This window comes from Chroicocephalus ridibundus, chromosome Z (assembly GCF_963924245.1).
Source record: "Chroicocephalus ridibundus chromosome Z, bChrRid1.1, whole genome shotgun sequence".
In the NCBI taxonomy this organism is placed as follows: domain Eukaryota; kingdom Metazoa; phylum Chordata; class Aves; order Charadriiformes; family Laridae; genus Chroicocephalus; species Chroicocephalus ridibundus.
The window spans coordinates 54,639,763-54,657,246 of record NC_086316.1 but is presented as its reverse complement, the minus strand read 5'-3'; the positions used below and the strand labels follow the sequence as shown (position 1 = coordinate 54,657,246).

At 37.7% G+C, this 17,484-nt stretch overlaps 1 protein-coding gene across 50 annotated transcripts in view; it reads right to left on the bottom strand.

Moving 5' to 3' along the window:
* Positions 1–17,484, bottom strand: part of PTPRD (protein tyrosine phosphatase receptor type D) — a 1,281,778-nt gene that overhangs the window by 122,923 nt on the left and 1,141,371 nt on the right. For 36 of the 50 annotated variants that reach the window (XM_063321198.1, XM_063321199.1, XM_063321203.1 and 33 more), the window contains 5 exons: positions 16,422–16,691; positions 15,134–15,715; positions 5,806–5,939; positions 4,379–4,523; positions 680–985 (listed from right to left, as the gene is read on the bottom strand). In XM_063321198.1, coding sequence (XP_063177268.1) covers positions 680–985; positions 4,379–4,523; positions 5,806–5,939; positions 15,134–15,715; positions 16,422–16,691 — 1,437 coding nt within the window. The remainder of the gene's footprint in view (positions 1–679; positions 986–4,378; positions 4,524–5,805; positions 5,940–15,133; positions 15,716–16,421; positions 16,692–17,484) is intronic. The other 14 variants (XM_063321232.1, XM_063321233.1, XM_063321234.1 and 11 more) reach the window with 1 other exon arrangement.

Below are 17,484 nucleotides of genomic sequence, written 5' to 3'. Positions count from 1 at the left end.
ATAATAATAATAATAATACTAATAATAAAACCACAAAAGATTTAAGAAAAAAAATCCCTTATTTTTGTTTTCTAAGTTCTTTGTTTCTTTTTTTTTTTTTTTTCAGTAGTGTAAAAAGGAGGCTGATAACAGGGCTGTCTTCTGTCACTTTCAAGCATGGAAGAAAAGAAAATGTGTGGAGCATCAGTTTTCCAAGATCAAAAACAAAACTAAAAAAACAAAAAACACAACCCAAAACAACCCAAATCAAAAAGCACAACATGGAACAAGAAAGCAGTTTAAAAAAAAAACCAAAAACCACCAAAAACCAAAACCTGAAGAAAAGTTCATTGACATACGTTTTTAAAAATAACGACTGTAAAATCAAGGAAAAGGCAGAAAGATTTTCCCCTGAGAGTTATTTGTATGTTAAAGGAGGAGCAAGAAGGATATGTATGGGCTCAAAGTGGCAGCAGATTCGTGTCACTCGTAAAAAGGTACTTTCTTTTAAAAAAAAAAAACAAACCAAATATAAAAATAGTGTAGAAAGGACAAGTCTTTGATTAAAAAAACTCAAAGGGTGATAATATCTGTGATTTGGGAAAAAAGAGGAGCAGAAAAAAGTACTGTTAGGCTATACAAAAGACAGCAGATCGACAGAGCCATAGAGGTGCAAACTGATGTAGTGGAGGCAACATACCATCTTCATCTGTCCGAATCAATACTGCTAAGCTCTCTGGGCCAGGTCCAACATCAGTGTGGGCAGTCACAGAGATCCGGTACTCAGTCCATTTTTCCAGCTGTTCCAAAAGGTATTGGGTACTGTCCGAGGAAATTCCCAAAATTTCATGGGGCTTGACATCTTCTCCATCAATCCCAATGTACTTGATGGAGTATTCAGTGATAATGCCGTTCTGTTTTTCCACCGGTGGAGGTTTCCAACTTACCAAAATGCTAGTGGAGCTGGGGCTTGTGCAACTAATGTCTTGAGGAGGAGCTGATGGCTCTAATTTCAGTAGTGGGTTAAAGGAGGATTTGAGTGAAAGGATAGGAGTGATTGAAAAAAATGAACAAAAGAAAAAATAAAATAAATAAAAGACAATCAAATGAAAATAAAAAATAAACCAAAAAAGCAGAAATTTGAGAAAGCAAAACGTCCAATAATCATGTGCACCTTGGCTTATTAACATGGGGAAACTGAAAATGAATAGACCAACTAAACGGTGAAAAAGGATGTAGGGGAAATACATGAAAATGAAACCTCAAAATAATATTACCTACCTGTAATTAAAATTCTTCTTGAAATAAAACAAAAACGTGACACTTCTATGACTACTGATCTATGCTTAGAATCGTTGCAATTACTGCAAGCAAGAATAGTTTAAATGACATATGACATGTATTTACTTAAAAATTTGGACATATCCCCTTCAAGTGGGTTTACTTACTTTGAGAAAAATTCTCTTTTTACTGAACTCCTAAAAACTTGCAATAATTGCTAGAAATTGCTCCATAAATTGCCATTTTTGTAGCCTCCCAACTCTCATAAACAAATTATTATATTTCTTTTTTTTTTTTTTTCATAACCGAGTCTGCCTGGCACAAGTTAATCACAAATGACGTTTAAATGGAAAGTGTTTACCGAAACATTTATTGTAGCCAACATACTAGGAGCATGCAGTCAATAGAAGACAAAGAAAGTCTTAGTCAAAGATTTACCTACCAGGAAAAAGTGACAGGCTTGTTGATTCTGACTGTAACTTGTACTTACCCTAGATCAGCTGTCAGTTTTATTTTTTTAACTCCTCTTGGAGACACCTTTGCTAGCAAAGAATTAAATCCTACCAGTAATTTAGGTAACTTCTATAGGAAAAAAAAAAAAATCTACCCCCAAACAACGTGTCAGGAAGGCGGGTATTCATTTTACAAAGAGAGTTCATAAGCTCAGCACATCAGAATGGTGAGAAATTCTGACTTTGTTTCATTTCTTGTCACCAGGACCAATCTTCCAGAGCAAAAGTGCTCAGCTTTACTGATTTTTACTCAAAGGAGTCTGTTAGCATATTTACCTTTTCTGGGCTCCAGAGCATTTAAGCATGTATGTCATTTCACTGCTTTCAGTGAGGCAATTCAATTACTGAAAGTTAGGTATGCATTTATGTGCTTAAATGCACTTTGACTTAGCAAAGTCTATGCTTACTACCTGTGATCATTCAGAGCACCAAAAAAGGAGCCATAGTTCAAATTCACTGGCAGAAGTAGTGTACGTGGACTTCTTTCCTATTTCTGCCTTCTCTCTTGTACAGAAAACACAAATTTGGGGTCTGAGATCTTTATGGTGATTTGGTTTTGGTTTTTTGTGTACTGTTTTCTTCCCATTTCTTAAGAGAAAAAAGAAACACATGGATTTCTGGTACTTATACTAAGCACATCAAACAAAATTAAAGCAACAGAGAAGGCTTAGGACCCTGCTGTGACCTATTGCATTTACACATGTATCTTTTGGTTCCCTATGGTTCTTCTACAGGGATCAATGGCTTTTACTCAGTATGGTACACTGCTCTTCCGAAGGGAAAACAGGAGGGAATGTACCAGCATTTCAACTAAGTAGAGGAGGTGGATGGGGGGACAGATGAGAATTATCACATTTGGCATTTTTTTTTAAGGCTAATTCAGTAACCAAGTACTCAAAACATGTTGGTCCCCTTCTACCATTGACTTGCGCAGGAAATAAAATGCAAGTGAAATGTTCCTTCAGGATCTTATATGTAAAGAAATAAATCCCTGTAGTATCTTCCTCTGAAACCAAGATGAAAGGCAATTGTGTATTCTTGTGAATATTGCTAACAAAGTCACAGAAGTTTATTAATTTTTAATCCATTATATTCTGAAAATGCAAAATATTGCATTTATGTAACTAAGGATAATCTGTAGGCTACTTGTGTAACCAGTTTTACTAATGCATAGATTTTTTTGTTAAAATACACAATTTTTGCAAAAGATTTTGCAATATTTTCAGCAAATAATCAGGGTCTGCCCACCGAAATAAATTGGATTTTCCTACTATGTGAAGACATAAGGCTGAAAAAAGCATATTCTTATATTTGTGAAGGGGAAAATGGCAATATAGTTATATTTGGAACATGCAACCTTGGCCCCTAGGTGTTTATTTTGTATGCACAGTCTAAGTAACCTTCACCCAATATACAAGAATGAGCATTCTAAATGTCTGAAATGGCTCGCAGAACAAATAAATACCTTTTTCTTCATCAAATTATTGATTCTGGACTACTAAAATTAAAAGGTGCCTTGCCACTCTCTCTAAAACTAGGTTTGTGTTATATAATCGTCTTTTGTGCTTATTCCAAATGCCTCAGAAATGCTTCAGGAGCACATTTAGCTTTGGCTAAAAGTCTGTAGCTCTGTATCTCCAGTCATCTTAATTACTATTAATATAGAACACTAAGAAAGAATGATGGTGTAATCACATATGTCATGACTGCAAACTGAAAAGCTTCATGTCAATTGAGAATAAAAATTTTCTGTTTTGAATAATATTACTTTTAAAAAGGCCATTTAATTTAAAAGAAATAGAAACAGAACTGCACTAAGTTTTAAAATTACGCAGTGTAATGGAAACTGTCAGGAAAGCATAACTTATCAGGCAAGAGTAGCATTTCTGGACATCATCCTTGAATATCTGATTGTGTTAATTAAGTCTTAATTTAAATTTTTTAAAGTATATGTATAAATTCCTGACAGATTTTTGCATCTCATTTGCAGACAAATGTAATGAGTTTCATGACATTGTTTCCATAAGCATACAGTGAGAAAACAATTTTTGTACTGGTGTAGAAAATGACTGAACATCATAAAAAGCTGAGATTTTAAAAATTGAACGATTAGCTACTATAGGAGAACAGTTATGAGGAAATTTTTGGTACAGTTTAAAAGATTCAACCTGAGCCACTCTAGAAATTTTTTGCGCTTCAGAGAGATGCTCCAGGAACCTAGTATTACAGGAAATACACAGACTGGGCAGGTGGAATTTTATTGGAGGAGGACTGCCATTAATGTACATCTACTACATGATAAAACATTTTATCCCTATTATAACATAACATAAAATATTGTTATGACAGCATAATACTGCCTCTTAAGGCACTGGTTTACTGAGTTTTTTTCTGAAACTATGTAACAGCCACTCATATATTAAGTTGATCACAATACTTCTACAAAAATACACATTTTAAGCATTCTTTTGCTGTATTAAGCACCATGAATGCTATATTTTTATCATTTTGGCTTCTTCTCTGTTGCTGCCTCTCTGGGCTACTGAGATTAATCTCTCTGAGAAATACAAGACAAAGGAATAAAGTTAGCAAGGAAAGACACCTACTTGACTGCATGGTTCTCGCTGAGATTTCTGCTGTCGAAGCACCCAGGCCCTGTGGAGAACGTGCAGCTAGACGGAATAAGTACAAGCTGTTTGGCCTTAAGCCTTGCAGGCGATAGGATGTAGTAGGTTCAGTGGAAACCCGTTGCTAAAGGTAGGTAATAAGAGGATATCTTGATTAATATTCAGAGACTCTGAATTCCATATGTTGCCTACACAAGAAATGCTTTTATACTCTGGTGATAAACCCACTGAGAAAAATTTTAATTCAAGAAAATAAATCAGAACAGAACCAAAGTAAACCAAACCAAAAATGAATACATTACTTTTGACAAACACACGTTAAGGAATGATATTTTTTAAAGCCGACAGCTTAATGGGTGAAACTTAGAGCCAGAAATACTGTTTGACTGTTTCAGGAAGTAATAGCTGTGTACAAAGTATAAAAGGCTTTTTAGACAATAATAAGTAAACAAAGCCTTACCTATAGTTACCTCTTATGACAAGGAACTACAGGGTTTTATGATGTAAGTAATCTTGGGTTTAACCTTGTAGCTAAATTTGTGTTCAAATCATTAAGAAGCAAAGCGCAACTTATTTAGCAGGGGCTTGCATCCTATTTGGAGGTGAAATGCTAATCTGGTCCCCTTCCTCAAAATAAGCTTATGCATTCACAGTGTATATGTGAAGCCACCATAAACATAAGCTCAGATGAAGCATCAGCAATGAGTTGATGATGCAGGAGAAATCAATGAGGCTGACATTCTCCTGCTGCCTTCTGAGACAGCTGGCTTCTTTCTTTTGTCTGGGATGCCTGGCAATATCGCATCATTTCTATACGAGAAGAACAGTTTATTCTAAAGTCTACGGTACTAACTCCACAGAGGCCTTCAAACTGAAAATTCTTTACGAAATAATGGTACAGAAAAAGTCTGCAGCAGGCTTTCATTTTTAGAAAAAAAAGCATATTCTCTTCTCAAATACTATTGAAAGATTAGAGAAGTTTGAGAACTATCTTACATGGTGGCAAAGAGAAAGAAAAATTCTCTAAGACTGAAAATAAACTTCAATGTCCAAGTGTAAGTGCAAAAAATCTTAATGAATCCATAACATGCCCCTAAACAGTTCTGTTTCCAAGCATTCATAGAGGAACAGGCTTGGAGAGACATGATCAATGTTTGAAACTGGATGAAACTTCTGTGGATGACTTGTTGCAAACAACAGCAAAGTTCCACTGGCTGGTAACCATCGACAGCATTTTCCGGTGTTTACACTCTCTCAGTCTATTGTTAAGCTGACTGCTGAGTTTAACAAACTGTTAAACATCAAGGCATTTGTACTAAAGGATTTAGTACAATTTAGTACCACTGCAGCATTTTATGTCTGATTCATTGAGGAGTATTTAAAAGATCTATAGTCTTTTCACTTACCTCCTCCCCGTGCTCCCCATCTTTGTAAACTAGTTCATAGCTGGAAATAGTATCAGAGCGTGGAGGTGTCCAGGAAAGTAGTATGCTCGTTTCAGACTCAGGTTCTGCTTTGAAGTTCAATGGCTGACCAGGCACTAAAGAAAAAGTTGAGCAGTGTTGCCAATTGTTTATTTGGCTAGTTCAACACTTATCTTTCAAACCTTTTAAACTATTACCTGAATATTTCACACAATATTACTTTTGTTGAACTTACTGAACTTAAACAAATTGATTAACTGTAGTATGAAATAAATTAATCTGAGCTCAGAAAAAGAATGATATATTTAATTCACACATTACAAATAACAAATGATTTCAAATAAATGCTTTGCAGTGTAAATAATGCACCCAAAACTGAAAGGAAATTGAACAGAAGCCTGGTGACAAATGCTGGCAACCTAATAACCTATGTGTGAAATGGCAAATATATACACGTATATATGTGCATGTATATGGGGAAATGCTGTTATTACATAAAATTGGCTGGAATAGTCCAAAAAAAGTGTTAAAACCATTATAAGCATTTCCATATCTGAAAATGGTTTGCTCAGCTCATAAATAACTAAGATACTAAACACATTCTGCTTTTTAAGAAGACACCCAAATATCGAATGCTTTTGTAACCTGAAGAAGTTATAACCTACTGAAGAGATCTTCAGTAATGTTCTCATTCAGTGCCATATTTTTACCCTTTTAATGACTGTTATTTTTTACCAATATAGCTGAATTGAATTGAAAGTAACAACACTTTCTAATCGCAAAAAATAAAAATGCAACTTGGATTCCAGTAGTCAAGAACATTCTTGTGTAATGGTCATGGAAATTATCCAGACCAAAAGTTACACTCATTCACTTCTGCAAATCTACAGCAAATAATAAGGTTGACTGAGAAAAGACAGCAAAATATAACCCTGTCATTGGAATGTATACAATAATTTTGACAAAGCATTACTTTCAGTTAATAGTGCTGTTGATAAGGCATGAAACAGTCTTCCATAGCATTTCTAGCTTTTCAAGAATAAAATGTGGCATGCTTTTGTTTCTTAGGAAAAAAAAAATGAGATGCACTTAGCACGTACTGAGAACAGGTGTGACAAGCAGGATGTGACAACAACAATCGTTTCGCAATCCTTTTTCAAGGTAGAATTTTATTATAGAATTATAAGTACATTTCTTTTGCACAGTAAAAGACTTAAAAATACCATGGAGCAAATGGTAAAAATAATTTGTGATTGTAATTCTTATTTTCCCCAGACTTCTACACAATGTCACTCTGAGGATAAAACTGCCCTCGTGCATGCTGATGCAGGTTTGATATCTAACCTTTAAACAGACAGATAACCTGGTGCATATTCAAGCTCCTGTGTGGAGGCCGCAATTCCCCACCTTCACTTTTTTACTTTTTTTTTTTTTTTTTTTTTTTTCCAGAAACAGGACAAAATAGAAAAGGAAAAGAGTAGGGGGATGTTGTCTTTTTCTGAGGGAATGAGTGATGGTGAACAGGAGACTAAGTCTCTTTAAGGGAAGAAGAAAAACATAGGAGTAATTAGCTATTTTTCTAAAAGATGTCCGGTGTAAAAAGAGACCCCTTCCTGGGTATTGCAAAGTGCAAAAGGGAAAAGATCACAAAGCACAGGCAGCAATTACAGGAAATATCAAAAAAGTATTTTTGACAGAGATACTTCTAATTTTATCCTTTTAAGATTGAATGGATTTGAAATTAAAAGGGAGAGAGTGGGACAACTGGATAATTCCTACCTTTGAAACAGATTCTGAAATACCACTAGATCAAACTTTAACTTGGCAAATCTATAGCATAGTTGCACAAATGCATTTATTAGGTGAACATTACAACTTTTCAGGTTAGCTGTTTCAAAATACCCCTGAGTAACAACAGGACAAGAGCTGCAGATTTGCCTCCTGTTGAACATGGTTTAAAGCAGATGCAGAGCCCCACTGCAGGCTTGCCAAAACTTAATAATAAAATCTGGAGTCTAGATGGCTATTTGCAAGTGTTTATTTTGCTACAAGTTGTTACAAATGTATCTCTTGAAACTCAGGTGAGTACCTGGCCGTAGGCATTTTTGTTGCTTCGTCTGACAAAAAGATAAAAACTGGTAAAACTGACCTCTGGAAAAATGATTTGCTTCAAAGCATATCAAAGGATAAGGAAAAAATTCCTTTGGCAAAGTAATTGAGCAGCACAGTTGGTGTTACAAAATCACCTTTGCCTGGTCATGGAAGATCAAACAGCAGCTTATGTTGTCTGTGTCATGCTATCCATTTTACGTCCCTATCAGTGACCTGAAGAAGGGGATGGAGGACACATGTTCCAGATTTGCAGGTGACATATTAAGTTGGGGAGGACCAGTTGACACACTCCAGGACCAGCTGTGGTTAAGACGGAGCTGGAGATAGGGGAGGAACAGGTCTATGGGTCCCTGTGAAGTTCAACAAGCCCTGTTCTGGGAAGGCAGGCCACTGTCAGGATGCAGGCTGGGGCTGATGGGGCCAGGGAGCAGCTGTGAGGAATGGCCCTGGGTCCTGGCAGGCAGTAAGCTGAGCCAGGGCCAGCTGTGTGTCCTGAGAGCCAGGGGAGGGCTGGGACTGTCCCCTCTGCTTAGTGCCTTTCAGACTACATACAGGTACTGCATCTGGTTTTAGGCCTCAGCAAGATGGCTCTGGGCTGGGGCCCTTGCACCACAAAGAGAGGCTGAAGGACCGGGACTGGTTCAGCTGTGAGAAAAGATGGCTTTAGGGGCACCTAATGACATCCCCAGCACCGATGGAAGGGATGGAGGACATGCAGCCGGGCTCTTCACAGCGATGCATGGCAGGAGAGTGAGAGGCAGCAGCACAAGCTGAAACGTGAGATGCTCAGGCTGGAGATAAGGAGAAACCATTTCCACATATGGACAGCCCAGCGGTGGAGCCAGGACCCAGGGAGACTGGACTGTATCCATCCTTGGGGGGTTTAACGCTTCAATGGTGTGAAGCCCTGAGCAGTCTGGTCTGACTGCGTGGCTGAGCTTGCTCTGGGCAGGGGCTGGGGCTGGAGACCTCCCCAGATGGTCACCCTGCCAGCCTGAATCATCCTGTGATAATCTATGCCTATCTATAGATTATAGATAATCATGCCTAATACATGAATTATAGAATGCAGCCAGGCAGTAATAGTAAATAACCAGTCAAGTGACCCATATGAAGGCTGGTACCATTCGTTATGATATATACGGCAGCAGATGGAGAACAAAGGGTATTTCCTGTCTCTCTGCATGTTTTAAGACCCTCATCCTCCAAGTATTCCTTTAAAAAAAAAAAAAAAACAACAAAACAAAAAACAACAAAACCCTTCATGGTCTTTGGTCTGCAATTCTCTCATTTTATAAGACAAGTTGATGATTAATTGAACTTTTCCAAGTTCCAAACTTTTTGTTTGTCAAAATAGTATCTTGCTGCAAAATCTAGTATCCCCTCACATTTTTCAACCACAGTTAGGTGACAGAAGAAAGAGGTGACAGGAAAATCTGCATCACTCCAAACAGATAGAGAAGATGCAGAAGAAAACAAACCCAAAATAACAGAAACTAAACAAGCTGTATTGCTGATGAAACTCTGGTAGGGGACCCAAGGTTTAAGCCAAAGAAAAAGTACCAGATAAGAAAGTGGAACAATAACTTTTAAACTATTTAGGATTTATGCCTAGAACACACAACATCTGTTCAAAATATTCTTCAGTGACACATGGGAACTAAGCCAAGCTGGAGGAGCTGACAGAAGGTACTGGTCTCCTTCAGAGATGGAAAAAACCCGGAAAATTGGAAAATCTATGTCAGTGGACTTTATACATTTGCTGAAGTGTTTTTAATTACACAGATCAAACCTTACTTTCCATATTAGTGCTGTACATGGTCAGCTCATAGAATGGAATATTTTTGCACGAGCATTCTCTCAATATTGTCTTTTCTGTCTTTCCTGCTTTGAGGCCAATGTGCTGTGCAAATGTACATTAAAATCCTAACTCCCCTATGCACCAAGTATACCTCTTTTTATTTCTTGCTTCTAAACATGACATAGCTTAGTTAGTACACATGATAAAAAACTACAATGCAGTGGCAAAACAAAGAAAAAAGTCCAGAATTACTCTTTTCAAGACTTCATACCAAGTTTTACACCTTTGTTTGCCTAGTTCTCCATGTTTATTGCTGCATAACCAGAAGCAGATTGCTGGACCTTGTGCTGCATATGTGGTACTATGTCCACCCCTGATTCAAGTTCCAGAACAGAATCATAAAATCGGATCTCAAATCAGAAAGGCACTTTAGTTCCCTACACAGCTCCTCAGCTGTCTGAGGTAACCAGAAAAACACTCCAGGGCTGTGCTGGGTTTGCAAGTGATGCTAGAAAGAGAGGAGAGTCTTCAGACTAGAAAGGGCCCCATGACATTGCTAGGGTGAAATCTGTATCCAGAGGAAAACTCAACCAGTTCAATTAGGAGTCAGTTTTGCAAATGACAATAGATGGATCAAAAGAATCAGTTGGGAACTGAAAGGGACCAAGAGTTCATGCTTCAGCTTGTTCTGGAGGAATCATGAAGCTCTACAGAGAAGCTCTTAAAATTGAAGAGTTAATGTGCTCCGGAGTTTTTGTTTTGTAAAACAATACTTGTACTTTTTGAAATAATGAATTCTTATTGAATGCTTTTAACCCTTCTCTTGTGGAAGTCCATTTCCATGAAATGCTTCACTAGGAGACTAGTACTGTGAAGTTTCAGAGACATGAGGTTTCCCTGTTCATGTATTCATGGATCAAGCACTGGCTGGATGGGCAGTCCCAAAGAGTGGTGGTCAATGGAGTTAAATCCAGCTGGCGGCCAGTCACAAGTGGTGTCCCTCAGGGCTTGGTGTTGGGACCATTTCTGTTTAACATCTTTATTGATGACCTTGATAAGGACATAGAGTGTATCATCAGCAAGTTTGCAGATGACACAAAGCTAAGCAGGAGTGTTGATCTACATGAGGATAGAGAGGCTCTACAGAGAGACTTGGATAGATTGGATCGATGGGCCAATGCTAACGGTACGAGCTTCAACAAGGCCAAGTGCTGGGTCCTGCACTTGGGCCACAACAATCCCATGCATCGCTACAGGCCTGGGGAAGCGTGGCTGGAGAGCTGCCTGGCAGAAAAGGACCTGGGCGTTCTAACTAACAAGCGGCTGAACATGAGCCAGCAGTGTGCCCAGGTGGCCAAGAAAGCCAATGCCATCCTGGCTTGCATCGCACAGAAATAGTGCGGCCAGCAGAAGTAGGGAGGTGATTGTCCCCCTGTACTCAGCACTGGTGAGGCCACACCTTGAGTATTGTGTGCAGTTTTGGGCACCTCAACACAAGAGAGATATCGAGGTGCTGAAGTGAGTGCAGAGGAGGGCAACGAAGCTGGTGAAGGGCCTGGAGAATAAATCTTATGAGGAGCAACTGAAGGAGCTGGGACTGTTTAGTTTGAGGAAGAGGAGGGTGAGGGGAGACCTCATCACTCTCTACAACTACTTGAAAGGACATTGTAGAGAGGTTGGCGCTGGTCTCTTCTCACAGGTAACTAGTGATAGAACAAGAGGGAATGGGTTCAAACCGCAGCAGGGTAGGTTTAGACTGGACGTTAGGAAAAAATTCTTCACAGAAAGAGTGGTTAGACACTGGAATAGGCTGCCCAGGGGGGTGGTGGAGTCACCATCCCTGGATGTGTTTAAGACTTGTTTAGATGTGGTGTTAAGGGATATGGTGTAAGGGAGAAATTTGCAGAGTGGAGTTGATGGTTGGACTCGATGATCCCAAGGGTCTTTTCTAACCTAAATGATTCTATGATTCTATGATTCTATGAAAAAAGTTTGAAATGTCTGGCAAAGTAGCTAGCTTGCTACAACACACAACTGTATTCAGCTACAGACTCCCTTCCTCTGAATTTCTAATCTTCTTTTACAATAAGAGCTCCAGGATCATTAACTCATTTCCCTTAAGCTAAGGCTCTGTTTATATGCCCTGCAAGTCCGATACATGACCTTCTCTTTACTGTCCTTTTCCATATGTTCAAAAGATTAGCCTTTTATAACTGTCATAATCCTTACATCTTCAAACCACTGCCAACTCCTGGTTTAACAATATGTTTTATATTGTAAGTTTTTGTTTAAAGCAGCATATGTTTACAGGTACACATTCATTCCCCAGAATACTTTTTCTCTCTCTCTTTCTCCAATAACTCACTAGCCAATAGACCTCGTGTAGCTCTCATTCTCCCCTCTTTCTGTCTAAGCCCAGAATAAAGATAAGATTCTCTGAATTCCTCCAGTAGCTATCCTCTCTTTGCCAAAAAAACCCAAAATCAGTCTTGAGTTTAAAGCTCAAGGATTTTCCAGGTTGAAGTATGCTGCTCAGAGAGTATGTGTACTTCTGACCAGTTTAAGCAAAGAAAGGAAATATGAGAAGATGCATAAGAAGTGTGTCCTGGGTAAGTAAATGGAGACAAACCAACAGAGCTTCTGTTCTCTAGTGGAGTAAAGAAAAAGGGAAGTGTCACACTAAAGCTTATAGAGGTATTTCTTTATTGTAAAATTTGGTGTCAGTAAGTCAATTCACCTAAATAATACACTGGTCCTGACTGCATCCTCAGCAGAATTAAATCCTTTGACCCAAAATGCAAGATAAGGACTTTCTTAGGTGTAGCTTTTGGAATTGATCTTCCCTTATTCAAAAGGCTCAGTTCTACAGCTGGTTTTGGAGTAAGTTCTTAAAATGGTGTCTTTTTACAGGAAAGAAAACACTGCTAAAAACAACTGGGGAATAGGACACGGCTTTTCCTTAAAATGCTTAAGCAGAATACTGAAACACAAAACGGAACTTAAAAGTTTTATTTTTTTTATGTCTGGTTCTCTGAAAAATGCTTCATTCTCTTCTCCTCACACTACGTGGTCCTAGTTAATATTTTAATTAAAAAACTTATTTTCCCTATCAGCAGCATTTCAGCTGAGCTGCAAAGTGAGAAGCCACTCATGCAGCCATTTCAAAAGAACAATTCTGCTGCACTAACAAAGAAAGAAACCGAAAACCCAAGCAAACTTTTTTAAAACAAATTATTCATTTTTTTATAGTCTCTTTCCAAAGATCATAATACACAAAAGGGAGGAAAGCTCTGACGAAAACAAAACTAACAGAGCCTGAAAGTCACAGCTGTCGATCAGATTTTGTTGTATATATACTCTAATATCCCCAAATTAAGTATATGGGTTAAGCTACATATTTACAATGATAGGTTTATGTGTTTCAAAAAAGGAAAAAAAATCAATCAAAATGTAACACCATACCATTCCTATTTTTACTCTTTTACATATGTTTCCATTAAATCCATTTTCACTGTTTTTAAATGGTACTTTATAATTCAATATATTTATTTGAATGAGTTGCAGCTTGAGAGAGACTTAAACTAAAACAATCATATTCAGATTTAGATTACAGCAAATCTGTAAGAGAAGGGCAAGGAGGGCATTTTATTCTGCAATGTTCCCTGAAGAGTAACTGCTGGATAGAAACATGGGAGAATTTTAGTTTTTAAACATACCATGAACTGGAGAACTGTACTAGCCTTACTTATCTATTTTTCTCTTTTATGACTTAAAATTTTAATTATTACTTAATTATGACATAATTATTTAATTATGACTTAAAATGACTCAAAAAGTTGACTCTGTTAAAAAGTTGAAAAAAGGTATTGAGAATCTCTCCTGCACTGCTAACGTCATAATTTCTTCAGATTGCAACAGTAATCAGAAACAGATGGCCACGTTTAATGAAACATTCTAGAAAGGTTTTAATACACAGAGCTTTTCTGAAGTGACGTCAGCAATAATGTAACTTGGGCCGGCCCAGCCAGTCCTCAGTGCTCGTTATTTCGATTGCTTCATTCTTCTCTGGGGAAGACACTGACAAACTCTTGCTCATCTAAAATGTTTATGATTTTAAGTGAAAAAACAGACGCGGAGCTCACTAAACCTTCTTCTTTAAAAGCGTTTTGCACACGGATTCAAAAAGAAGTCAGATGTCAATATAAAAACTAGTCCCTGAAAAAGGTTAAAATTGCTAAAATTAAACTATGCTGTACCTATTTACATTTGCACGTGCACACAGACACATTTTAATGCACCACTAGAAGATCTAAAAACATTAATTTAGTAACTTCTCAGCTGAGATACTGCAAAAGGTAACACCTAGACCTTTGTGTAACACAATGCTTAGAAAGGTTCCAGGACAGTATCCCAATTTCTGTTCTTTATTAAATGCATATTGCTAAAATGCCAAAATAAAAAGTGGATGAAACAGAACGTCTTCAGTTACTTTTTAGAGATACGTTTTTTAAGAATTTGAGGAATGCTAAGTTCTTCAACTTTCCAGTACTAAAAAATTCAAGTAGGATTCTATAATATTTCTAGGCAATCACTGACCTGCAGTAATACTTCATACAGCTTTCTCTAAACTGCTAGACAAAGGGACCTTTTATTTCTTATTGCTACAATAAAACACCTTCTGCAGTGCAGATCCACCAGAGCTTCTCGCTTTTGATTTCATAAAAATTCTCTGCAATGTTTTTCACTATGCTTGCTTGTCCTTTGTTAATAAAAGTAATTCATGGACCTAAAACTCCTGTACAGAAACAAAACAACCTAACTGCAAACATAAACCAAGAAAATGGTGACCTTGTGGTATACACTTTGTAGAGGCAGGTTGGATTTGATTTATAAATACAAAGTGTACAGAACTGCTTGCTTAAACCTACAGAAAGCTGTTTTTTTCTTTTTTAATGCTTTCATGTTTTTTGTGTTTTCAGAACCTTATCAACTATTTGAATACACATGCGGTACACATACATTTTGAATTTCCAAAACCAAGATTCACTAGAGTGATGGAGCATCAGGGAACCACAAGCCACCTAAATGAAACACACCAACACAGGTAACTCCTCAAAGAAAGCTGTGAAGAACTACTTGACAAATGCAGTAACATTTGGCCACTTCCAGGATGAAGGTGTCCCTGAGACTTTAGTTAAACTTCAGTTAAACTTCGTGAGATTGATGAAAGAAGAAATGAAAGTGTGAAGGGATAATTTCCACTCTTCAATGATAACTTGCACTGTGGAACTGAGAAAAGGTTATCTGCAAAAGCTGCCTGAATAAAAAATTCTTTCGCTGCAAAATTTGTGCATGTATTTAATTTTTTCACACAAATCCTGTTCAGTGCTAGCTTACCTCCTGTTTGAGTGATGACTTGAATGTCACTAGAAAGTGGTCCATCCCCAACAGAAGTAAAAGCAAGAACCTTCACAGAGTACGTTTTCTGGGGTACCAGATTCCCAATAGTGGTAATATGGCTGTCAGCCACATTGTGCTTCATCCAACTGTTGACATGTTGAGTGGGGTCCATGGTGTAATAAACTCTGTAACCTTGTATTTGTCCATTAGGTTCCTCAGGTTCTTCCCACTGTACCAAAATGGTGGTAGAGCTCAACATACGGGCCTGCACATTGCGTGGTGCACTTGAAGGTGCTTGTTCTGAAGTCCTCGTTGACACCGGCTCACTGGGTGGCCCTCGCCCGATGTTATTTACAGCAACTACCCGAAACTCATACTCTGAATATGGGCTTAGGCCAGCCACACTATAGCGTGTTGTGGCCACGCCATCAATTTCTTTATATGGCTCCTCAGAGTTTTTGGGTTTGTGTTGGATGATGTAGTAAGAAACTGGCTCAGGGTTTCCAGAATCCCAAGTCAATGTTATGCTTGTTGCCGTGCTTTCTGTCACCACAGGTGTTCCAGGAGGTTTGGGTAAGGCTAAAGATAAATGCCAAAAAATACAGTTAGCACTATGTAACAATAGACATTAATTATTACTGTAAGTAGCTTAAAAACCAAACCAAACAAAAATAAAAACAAAACAGGAAGAGTGGAATGGAAAGAAGGTGTGATCTGTTCAGAGCAAGCTTTTGGAAATTATGATTTACCCCAGAAACCTATCAGAAAATCTTCAAGTTGTAGTGTAAAGCCTATTTGATAAATTTAATAATAGTGACTTTTGTAATAGATCACATAAACATATGCAGAAGAGGAATCTCATGGACAGACAGTGCACCATTACATTTTAATTTTCAGATATTTTTGGAAGCTCTAGTTTTCAACTACTTAGTGAACATTACACTTGGACACCCAGCAACTCTGAAGTTCAAATGACTGGCTCTTAATGGCTCCTGCTGTTGACAACTATATGCAAGATTACAAGATCCTTTATTTACTTGATATTGAAGACTGGGAGCTAGACACAGGAGAAAAATGGAACATTACGATTAACTTATTTATTAGTACTATTGCTGTCTGAATCTGCATTTTGTTTTATGCCAGTGATTGGCTGGAATATTTACCCTCTTGATTTAAGGGGGTAAGAGGCATTTAGTCCCTTTCAGTGCAATATATTTGCTCACAATGTGGCAATGAATGAAAGAAAAGATTGAACTATGTCCAAATATATGTGCTTGGGATATACCTTTGACAGTTATCTGTGCTATTGCTTCTATAACACCAAGGGTAGACATAGCAACACATGTATAGTTTGCAGACTGCCTGACATCATTAAGCTCAAGGACGTTCCTCCCTATTGGCATATCATCCTCAGGTGTCAAATCTTCTGCTCCTAGCATCCATTTCACATACGGCATTGGTGACCCCACTGCAACACACGTGATATTTACACTCCCGCCAGGCATGATCTCATGATTGGTCGGGGGGATAGAGAACCTCGGTGGGACCCGTCGAACTGGAACAAAACACAAAAAAAGGTAATAACATATACAAAAAAAGAAACTGGGTCTCGCATACAGACTACATGCAGTGTACAGACACAATTTAACATTTTAATGTGTTATTCTGATCTGCCAGAAAATATGTATAAAAGAAATACGAGACTAAACAAGAATTTTGTCTGCACACAATGTGAATTATTCTATATTTACTTGAGGATATCATTAGGCACATTCATACATAGGCTGATTCAGACCTATTAGGGCCCCACAGTTAACTAACTACATACTAACAATACACAAACACCATGCAAAAGATATACACACTCGCTCGTGCGTGTGCACGCGCGCGCACACACACACACACGTGCACATATATATATGCATTTTATATGCCCACACACACACACACGTGCACATATATATATGCATTTTATATGCCCATACATATATATATGCACAGAAGAAAACTGGAATGTCAACAGCATGCTTGAGTTGATTACCCAAACCAACTTCAATGCTGTGTGCTTCCAGTTGATGTGAGTAAATGTCACATCACAGTCCTGGAACACATTGCCTACAGTACATTGAAAGTGCAATTTCATTTGTTTCAGACTCAAAGTAGATGCAGTCTCAAGACCTCACACTAACACTGAAACAAACATAGAAAAAGAAATATAATTACATACAGGTACAAATATATATATACACATATATATACATATATATATACACACATATACATATATATAAATATATATATATAGTCACAGAAAGAAACTAGGCAAAGCCAGTACAAAGTACTGGATT